The sequence below is a fragment of the Microtus ochrogaster genome, unplaced genomic scaffold (genome assembly GCF_000317375.1).
Source record: "Microtus ochrogaster isolate Prairie Vole_2 unplaced genomic scaffold, MicOch1.0 UNK81, whole genome shotgun sequence".
In the NCBI taxonomy this organism is placed as follows: Eukaryota; Metazoa; Chordata; class Mammalia; order Rodentia; family Cricetidae; genus Microtus; species Microtus ochrogaster.
This window is the reverse complement of record NW_004949179.1, coordinates 1657829-1667556: the sequence shown is the minus strand read 5'-3', so window position 1 is coordinate 1667556 and position 9728 is coordinate 1657829. Positions and strand designations below refer to the sequence as shown.

Genomic DNA, 9728 nt, shown 5'->3' with positions numbered 1-9728 from the left:
TCTCTCTCTCTCTCTCTCTCTCTCTCTCTCTCTCTCTCTCTCTCTCTCTCTCGGAGGTCTAATAACAACTTGCACAAGTCTGCCATCCTTCACTAAGCGGGGTCCCGGGGCTCAAACTCGGGTTCTCAGGCCTTTGCCAGCTGAGCTGCCCTCTTCTAGAAGTGAAACTGCACACGTAGCTTCTTGGCGCCTCTAAAGCTATGCACACAAGGGAAGAACGAGACGCGAGCCTTCTCCCTGTGACAGCCTGGGATTTCTTCCTCACACTGTCTCGGCTCCCAGCCGGTCTAAGAACCAAAAACTTGGGCCTCATATTTCCGGGGGACACTCTTGCGCTGCGCACACCCCCTTGGTTTCCCTTGTGTGAACCAATAGAAACCACGGTCAATGGTAGTGGAGAGTCGCTGGGCGCACTGCCAGTCACGCCGCGAAGGGGCGGGACTTCCTCCCGGAACTTGAAGCCGCGCAGGGACGTCGGGCAGGGAGCTGGCTGGTTGGAAATTCATGTGGCGCGGGCTGAGTGCCCTGGCGATGCGGGCAGCGCGGGCGCCCCGCAGGTGGGTGGGACAGACCCGCTGTCACTGCGGGGGGCGCTGCTCTAGGCCCCGGGGCATCCCCGGGCGACGTTCCCTCGGTCCTTCACTCCGAGGCTCGGCGTCCGGAGTGCGCTTACTTGTCTACTTCCCGGCCCCCAGGCTGTGCGCACGCCGGAGCAGCGGCGCCGGGTCCTGGACCCCCGAGAGCACCATCTTCGCGCTCAGCTCCGGCCAGGGCCGCTGCGCCATCGCTGTGATCCGCACCAGTGGCCCGGCCAGCGGGATCGCGCTCCGCAGCCTCACGGCGTCCCGGGAGCCACCTCCGGCCCGCAGCGCCCGCCTGTACCTTCTCCGCCACCCTCTCTCCGGGGAGCCGCTGGACCGCGCGCTCGTCCTCTGGTTTCCAGGTGAGGGGCTCGATCCAGGATCCCACAGCGCTAGTGGCCCAGCCTCAGCCCCCTCCGGGAGTCAGCCCGGGCCGTGCCCATCGTCTGACTCTGCTCTTTGCCGTACAAGGCCCCCGGAGTTTCACGGGTGAGGATTGCGTGGAGTTTCACATGCACGGAGGTCCCGCGGTGGTCAGCGGCGTCCTGCAGGCGTTGGGTGAGGCTCTGTTTTGTGACACTGTTCCCGGGGAGACTGAAAGATCTCTGGTGTCGGCTACAAGATAGAGAATGTCATTTGTGGGAAGAGGTTTATCATTAACGTGGTCCTTCTAGATTGCTGACTCTGCCAGATAAGGTGATGGTTGCCAAGCCCGAGCTGAGTTCCAATCCCGCAATCTCTGTGGTGATTTATGCAAGCTGTCCTCTGACTTCCTGGACGGACAGACACACACACACGATTAATGCCATAGGCAGACTGCAGTATAGGGAGGCCTGTGAGGACAGCTGACTCGGGAGCAGGGTATATGTTTGGTGGCAGTTGTTCTGAGGAAGGGCTAGATCCTATGCAGGGAGCTGACTGAGTGGCCCACAGTACCAGCTTACAGCCAGCCTGCCTGTGATTGCTGGGTGGTGGAGGCAGGGAGGGTCTTGCCTTTCCAGGAACTGTGTGTCCGACAAACCGGTTTGCCACAGGAGACCTCTAATGGTTTCTAGTCTGTCTGTGTAGGCCTATGTGGAAGGGGCAGCTGCAGGTGACCTGAGCAGCAGCTGGCCTGGGTTCTGACAGACATCTCCTAACTAACCCCCAGGCATGGTACCTGGGTCATACCCATCCGAGTCCAGCTCTGGGAACCAGCCAGCTTCCTGACTGTCCATACAGTGGGGGCGGGGCGCCAACCTGGAAACCGTGTGGAACCTGCCATTGGGATCAGGAGCCTGGGCCTTGTGATGCTTTCAGGTAGTGTGCCAGGACTGCGACCAGCTGAGGCTGGGGAGTTCACCAGAAGGGCATTCGCCCACGGAAAGCTGAGCCTGACTGAAGTGGAGGGACTGGCCGATCTGATCCACGCAGAAACTGAGGCCCAGCGGCGCCAGGCCCTGAGGCAGCTGGATGGGGAGCTGGGCCAACTGTGCCGAGGCTGGGCCAAGACCCTCACCAAGGCAAGACCTGCTTGCTCACCCGTCCATCCCATCCTTAGAAAAGCTCTAGACCTGTGAAATGCCAGTCTGGTCACTTAGGTCAAGCTGGAACTGGGCTTAGAGGAGGACCGTGGGTTCCCAGGAGCACCCATGACGTCTTCGCCTTCCTCCCAGGCTCTGGCCCATGTAGAAGCCTATATTGACTTCGGAGAGGACGGCAGTTTGGAAGAGGATGTGTTGGAGCAGGGTATGTCTGTCTTTGAGAGGGTGGGGCTGGCGTCTCAGCACCCCAGAGATCCTCCTGATCGCCTTTCCTCAGCCTAACTTCTCCCTCTCTCAGTGGACAGAGACGTTCGAACCCTGGAGGCTACACTGGCTTCCCACCTACGAGATGCCAGGCGTGGTCAGAGGCTCCGCTCGGGGGCGCACGTTGTGGTCACTGGACCCCCCAATGCGGGCAAGAGTAGTCTGGTGAATCTTCTCAGTATGTGGGGTTCTGGCAGACTCCTGGGCAGGGCTGTAGGGGGAAGGTGGGGCCTCTTACCTTCACCCTACTGCCCTTCATCACACTCTGTCCACCTTCAGGCCAGAAGCCCGTGTCCATCGTGTCCCCAGAGCCAGGGACCACCCGAGATGTGCTGGAGACGCCTGTGGACCTGGCTGGCTTCCCTGTGCTGCTGAGTGATACTGCTGGGCTGCGGGAAGGCGTGGGCGTGGCTGAGCAGGAGGGCGTGCGAAGGGCTCACCAGCGGTGGGTGCAGGGCTGGGGACAAAGCCACCTGGGGTCTTTTTCTCCCCTCTAGTCTATTTCATTATTCCTGAAACAAAAAATTTTGAGTTCCCCCAAAGCCAGGGGTACGGGGAGCCTCGTAGTTTGACTGAGATGCAAGCTTGGCTGGCTTCCCTTCCGCTCCCCCTCTTTGCCCCACCCACCCTGTCTCCCGCATCATTCAAACCCTTCTCCACCAGAGGCTCTGACCTCCAGTTCCTCTGCTGTGCCCCAACCATGCTCCCTAACAGACCTGGCCAAGCCCCTGCCTCCACCCTGCAGTGCCTGTCCCTCCCTCAGGTGCACCCCTCCTCTGCTCGTCACCCACAGGGCCATCCTAGGCTTCCGTGACTGTGCCCCACAACGTGGCTTCCTTCCTTCCCAGGTTGGAGCAGGCTGACATCATCCTGGGGGTCCTGGATGCCTCCGACCTGGCCTCCCCCTCCTGCTGCAGCTTCCTGGACAATGTGGTAGCCCCACTGGCAGCGCAGAGCCCCAACAGCGGCAGACAGCGCTTCCTGCTGCTGCTCAACAAATCTGACCTGCTTCCCACTAGTCCCCCCGCCAGCGACACTGCCTTATTAGGGATGCCGCACCTGCTGCTGTCCTGCCTCACCGGAGCTGGGCTGGATGGCCTCCTGCAGGCCCTAAAGACCGAGCTGGCTGCCGTGTGAGTCTCCCTTGGCCCCCTTCCGCACTCCAACTCAAGTTCAGGTGCAGGCAGAGCTGCTGGCTTTGGGTTCATGCCTGTCCCTCAGCCTCAGTATCTCTCTCTGCAAAAGGAGTACAGTTGGGGGGGCCTGTTCAAAAGGTGGCTGCACAGGCCAAGTGAAATGCCAAGTCTTGTTTCTGGCAGGTGTGGGGACCCATCCACAGGACCACCGCTCCTGACCCGAGCTAGGCACCAGCATCACCTCCAGAGCTGCCTGGATGCCCTGGGCCACTACCAGGCAACCACAGACCTGGCCCTGGCAGCCGAGGCCCTGCGTCGGGCTCGGAGGCACCTGAGCTACCTCACAGGAGGAGGAGGCACTGAAGAGGTCCTGGACCTCATCTTCCGGGACTTCTGTGTGGGCAAGTAAGGGTCAGAGCTGGATGGGACCTAGGGCCTCAGTTCCCACTGATGGCAGCAGAGAGCAGGTGAGCACTTGGGGTCCCCAGCCCTCAAGCCTATTCCCTCCACAGTGAGCAGGAGACAGGCCAGGGATCCCAGGATGGGTACCCCTTGGCTGCTGAGATTAAGGCCTTCTCACCATGCCAAGTGTACATAGTGCTGGAGATGAAATTCTTGCCACGCCCCAGCTCCTCACAGGGGCTCCAACCCTGAACCATGCCCCCAGCCTCTCACTGGGGGACTCTAGACAGGGGCTCCACCCTGAGCCACGCCCCTGGCTTCATAGTTTTTAAGCACCACAGGAGCATGAAGAGTTTGGGTGGTCCAGAAATGTCAGTTCAAGAGGACCAGTCAGCCTTACCTTCGAGAAGTTTGCCTCTGTGTTCTCTCTATGACGTGTCCTATGTCAATCTCTCATATGTCAATCAAATATATTTATTTATTATCGCCTCTGGTCAATGCAAAAAGCGACTAATTGGAACCCATTGCTGCAGTCAGACCTGGCTCTACTGAGCATTCTGTTTCTTAAAGTTCGTTTATGGGCACAGCACAGACAGGGAGGTCAGAGGGGAGCTTTCAGGACTCCTCTGCAGTGGTGACGTGGTGACGTGGATCTCAGGCTTGGCAGCACATTGTTCCGTTTATATATGTGCATATAATTTATTTAGCTTTATTGTCTGTGAAGATATCAGATCCCAGGAAACTGGAGTTAGAGACGGTTGTGAGCTGATATGCTGATGTTGGGAATTAAACCCGAGTCCTGTGGGAGAACAACCTGTGCTTTTTTTTTACTCTAGCCTGACAGGAAAAGAACCAGCATAGGACCAAACTAGACTCTCTGAATGTGGGTGACAGTTGTATGGCCACTGGCAGAGGCACCAGGATTTATCCCTACTGCTTGTACTTGTGAACCCATTCTCTTTGGATGGATACCTAACTCAGCCTAGATATAGTAGGAAGGGCCTTGGACCTTCCCCAAAGCAATGGGCTGATGTGGGAGCCCCTCTGTGTGCTGTGATTACCATTAATGAATAAAGAAATTGTCTCGGCCTGTTGATAGGGCAGAACTTAGGTAGGCAGAGAAAACTAAACTGAATGTTGGGAGAAAGGAGGCAGAGTTGGAGATAGAAGTCATGGAGCCGCTGCTGGAGATAGATGTGCTGAAACATTGCTGGTAGGCCACGACCACATGGTGATATACAGATTAATAGAAATGGGTTAAACTAATATGTAAGAGTTAGCCAATAAGAAGCTAGAGCTAATGGGCCAAGCAGTGATTTAACTGATACAGTTTCTATGTGATTATTTCGGAGCTAAGATAGCCAATGGCCGGGAAGAAAAAGCTGCTTCCTCCTTATTGTTGGGTCCAGGGGGTTTGCACAAAGATGAGAACACCACCAAGTCTAATAAACCAGAAACAAACTTTATTCCAGAAACCAGATCCTAGGAAAACCAGAAGCAAACTTAAAAATAAAAAATAAAAAAATAAAAAAAAAAAAAACACCGTGGGGCACAGAAGCTTATCAGCTAGCTGAGACCACAGTCAGAGATGGCATTTGTTAGGCTGTGGCCAAAAGCTAGTTTCTGAACCCACTTTTTATAGTAGGGGCACCAAGCATTAGGTCTGAACAAAGGGGTTTTTACGATCTTTCCCAGGTCAGTCAGCATAGACCCTAAGGAGAGGAGTGAGTTCTAACGTCAATGGGTAACTAGGCAGCTATCATGAAATATGTTTCAGAGGAAATTACAGTGAAAGTCACTACTTGCAATAAAACAGGTGTCTTTAGCAATTAGTTAGAAAAGGGACTGCTAGCAATATCAGAAGGCTAACAAATTAGAATTAATTGGTTCTTAGGCTGGGAACTTAGAAGATAGCAGAAAGTTCTTCACACCATCTCAAGGTGAAACTCAGATACAGACTGCCATACTTTACAACCCCCATTATCAGAGCTCATTAGTCAAACCAGGTGTTTGTGCCGTGTCCTCTGTCTCTCCCGGTTCCTCCAGGCAGTGCATACTGGAGCCCTCTGCCTCCCCTTTGATGGTGCCAGTTTCCCATAACAGAGACAGTGTCTAACCCAGATGTCACGTATCTCTGTCTCCTAGAGGTTAACTCAGTTCATATCTGTCGTTCATCAAGGATGGCCAGGACGTTACTCTCAGTTTGCAGAGAGAAGCTCCGGCCTTGTAAATAGAACAGCCAGTTGTAAAATGAAATGACCTAGGCTGATGGAGGCTTCCTAAGCATCTGAGAAAATAGTTCACTGTGAATCCTTGATCTGCTGAGAAAGCTGAAGACAGTCTGTTCCTCATTCTCTTAGACTTATAGCTTTATATTTCTTTATTTCTACATTCCTATTTCTGGAATCTACATTTTTATTTTCTTATTCTTGGACTCTTCATTTACTACAATGGGCTTTAACCTCTCTGAGGATTGGATTGGGGGATGGGGGATAAGTGGAGGGAATAGGAGGAGGGGAGGGAATGCGAACTAGGATTGGTATGTAAAATGAAAAGTTTGTTTTCTTTTTAAAAAAAAATAAAATAAAAACCAGGTGGTGGTAGTGCACACCAGCATTTGGGAGGCAAAGGCAGGTGGATCTCTGTGAGTTCGAGGCCAGCCTGGTCTACAAGAGCTAGTTCCAGGACAGGCTCCAAAGCTACAGAGAAACCCTGTCTCAAAAACTTAATTGAATAAATAAATAAGTAAATAAATAAAGCAAATTTTAAGATAAATAAATAAAACTTTAAATAATGTAAGAGCTAGCTAGGAATATGCCTAGGCCATTGGCCAAATAGTTTTGACTTAAAAAAGATTTTATTTATCTATTATGTATGCAGCGTTTTGCCTGCAAGTCTACCTGCGTGCCAGAGAGGGCACCAGATCTCATTATGAATGGTTGTGAGCCACCTTACGGTTTCTGGGAATTAAACTCAGGACCCCTGGAAGAGCAGCCAGTGCTGCTCTTAACAGCTAAGCCATCTCTCTGGCCCATGGGCTGATAGCAAGTTTTAATTGTGTGTGTGTGTGTGTGTGTGGTGTGAGGGGATGTGTGGGCTTGTGACCTGGAGACACAGGAGCTTGGGAGACCATGGTTGCTGGGAACCGAACTCCAGTCCTCTTGAGCCAGGCGGTGGTGGCACACGTCTTTAATCCCAGCACTGGGGAGGCAGAGGCAGGTGGATCTCTGCGAGTTCAAAGCCAGCCTGGTCTACAGAGTGAGTTCCAGGACTGGCTTCATAGCTACTGAGAAACCCTGTCTTGGAAAGCAAAATCCTTGGGCTGGAGAGATGGCTCAATGGTTAAGATCACTAACTGTTCTTCCAGAGGACCCAGGTTCAGTTCTTAGCAACTACATATCAGGTCACAACTGTCTGTAACTTCGGTTCTAGGGGACCCAATACCCCCACTCAGACATGCATGCAGGTAAAATACCAATGCATATAAAATAAAAATAAATAAATTATTTGACAAGCAGTGGTACATACCTTTAATCCCAGCACTTGAAAGTTTGAGGCCAGCCTGGGCTACAGAGCAAGTTCCAAGACAGGCTCCAAATCTACACAGTAAAACCCTGTTTCGTGCTGGGCGGTGTTGGTACACACCTTTAATCCCAGCACTCAGGAGGCAGAGACAGGCGGATCTCTGTGAGTTGGAGACCAGCCTGGTCTACAAGAGCTAGTTCCAGGACAGGAACCAAAAAGCTACGGAGAAACCCTGTCTCCAAAATCAAAATAAATAAATAAAACCCTGTTTCGAAAAACCAAAAAATAAAGTCCTCTTCAGCTGCAAATGTTTTATCTGCAGAGCCATCTCACCAGTCCCTTCTCAAATATTTTTTGTTTGGTTGGTTTGTTTTTTTGAGACAGGGTTTCTCTGTAGTTCTTGGAACAGGTCCTGGAACTTGCCCTGTAGACCAGGACTAAGATTAAAGGCATGTGCCGCCGCCACACCGCAATTTGTGTTTATTTTTACTTTTTTAAAAAAATAATTTGTTTTTATTTTATGTGCATTGGACTGCATGTATGTCTGTGAGGATGTCAGGTCTTGGAGTTACAGATGGTTGTGAGCTGTCAGCTCTTAACCACTGAGCTATCTCTCCAGCCCCTAATTTTAGTTTCTGAGGTTGAGTCTTTGAAGATGGCGGTGACCTCGGTCACCAGGATCCTCTCCAGTGCACCACCGACCGGGCACAAATGTTCCCAATTTACCGTTCAGAAAACGGAGGCTCAGGGAAATGGTTTGAGCAGTCAATTACACCCCACGTTGAACTTTGTCAGTGCCTCTGTAACAGGCAACATTGTAGGGCACTGGGGTCAGCACTTGGGTTTCGAGGCATGGTTACAAGGAGGAAGTCTTTGTCCTGGACTTGGGGCAGACCTTAAATAGGAGGCGTCTGTGCTGTATCTGCTGAGGCCGCCAGGGGGCGTCAGGGAGGCTGGGTCGCCTGGTGTAGCGGTAATCGGCCAGCAGAGGGCGAGCGTCCCTCGCGTAACTCCCAGACGCGTCCTCATCAATGAGGACGCCTGTCATTCCAGCGCTCGTCCCAGGCCCGGCTGAATTACTTAGCCAGATCCTGCCTTGAACAGGGGAAGGGTCCCCTGGCGCCTCGCCCTGGGTGGGGCCAGACCTCTGGGCAGCTCGCCCACTGCGGGCCGCCTGCCTCGGGGCTGGCACACAGCTGCGTGGAGGCCTTGGCCGCTGTCCCCTTTTTTCCAAGAAGGGTGAGGAGTTTGTGGGAAGCAGCGGGGGGTTATTTATAGAGGACGCAGGAAATCCCCAAAGAGTCAGGGCCTCACCCAGCGGAGGCGGTTATGACCGGGCACTGGGCCCCTTTCCGACAGGGAGCACTGCATGGGGCCTGGGAGCCAGGATGAGACTGGGGCCCCAAGGGACAAGGACCATACCTTGGTAATCAAGGAAGGCTGCTTGGAGGAGGGGTCAGACAAAGTTGAGCCAAGCCCCCGCCCCTTGTTCGTTGGTGTCTGTGGCGCAGTCCAAACTTGTGGGCTTGCGGATCCAAGGGAAAATATAGGCCAGACGAGGGCACAGGGGGCGACCCTACAGGTCAGGTCTCAGTGCTCAGCATCCTCCCGTCTCTCCCCACAGCACTGGGTTTAAGGTAAATCGTCACCTTAGCCTTTCTGTGGGTTCTGTAACTGAGTCTTAGTTCCTCCAGCTTGAGCAACAAGTACTCTCACCCACGGAGACATCGCCCTCCAATGCACGGTTTGACAATTCATTTTGCAACTCCTTGCCTTGAACAGAGAAGTTTCTCAGGCAAGGAAAACAGTGCCCGTATGTTAGTGCACCTGCAGCGCCAACATTGTGGAGGCTGAGGCAGAAGGGTTGCTACGAGAGGTCAGCTCCACAGATGTTGGGACAGTTTTTTTTAAAAAAAAAAAAATGGGGCTAGCCAGGTGTGGGGGTACATGTCTTCCACCCCAACACTTGGTGAGGCAGAGACGGGAGGATCTCTGATTTGGAGGCCAGCCTGGACTACAGAGTGAGACTCTAGTCTCAAACATAAACCAAGCAAATGAGCCTAATCAGAAATTCAGAGAGCAGCTAGGGCTGCACAGGTCTGGGCTGACAAGGGGGCTAAGAAACTAGCCCTTGTTTGTAGGGTGATGGGGAGCCATGGGCAGAGTTGTGAGAGAAACCCACTCCAGGATGGAAAGACGGCTCTGGCAGCGGCTGGCAACAGGCCTTTTCTTGTCTTTAGTAGTCAGGTCAGGGATGGACTGTGTGCCCCAGCGCTTTCCACTCGAGGGAACTGTTG

General features: G+C 53.2%; 1 protein-coding gene across 1 annotated transcript; it reads left to right on the top strand.

Annotated features, from left to right (window-relative positions):
• Positions 1 to 51: 51 nt before the first annotated feature.
• Positions 52 to 4395, top strand: Gtpbp3 (GTP binding protein 3, mitochondrial). The gene is made up of 9 exons (XM_005370610.2): positions 52 to 557; positions 696 to 943; positions 1053 to 1139; positions 1881 to 2083; positions 2237 to 2309; positions 2403 to 2546; positions 2648 to 2813; positions 3217 to 3501; positions 3688 to 4395. The coding sequence occupies exons 1-9, from the start codon at positions 505 to 507 to the stop codon at positions 3911 to 3913; spliced, it is 1485 nt and encodes a 494-aa protein (XP_005370667.1). The 5' UTR covers positions 52 to 504; the 3' UTR covers positions 3914 to 4395.
• Positions 4396 to 9728: the final 5333 nt, after the last annotated feature.

Excerpts from the sequence above, each read along its gene's own strand:
- Gtpbp3 (XM_005370610.2), top strand. The coding sequence starts at position 505 with ATGTGGCGCGGGCTGAGTGCCCTGGCGATGCGGGCAGCGCGGGCGCCC. Across the intron at positions 1,140-1,880 it reads CGGCGTCCTGCAGGCGTTGG|GTAGTGTGCCAGGACTGCGA; the intron begins GTGAGGCTCTGT and ends TGATGCTTTCAG. Across the intron at positions 2,814-3,216 it reads GTGCGAAGGGCTCACCAGCG|GTTGGAGCAGGCTGACATCA; the intron begins GTGGGTGCAGGG and ends CTTCCTTCCCAG.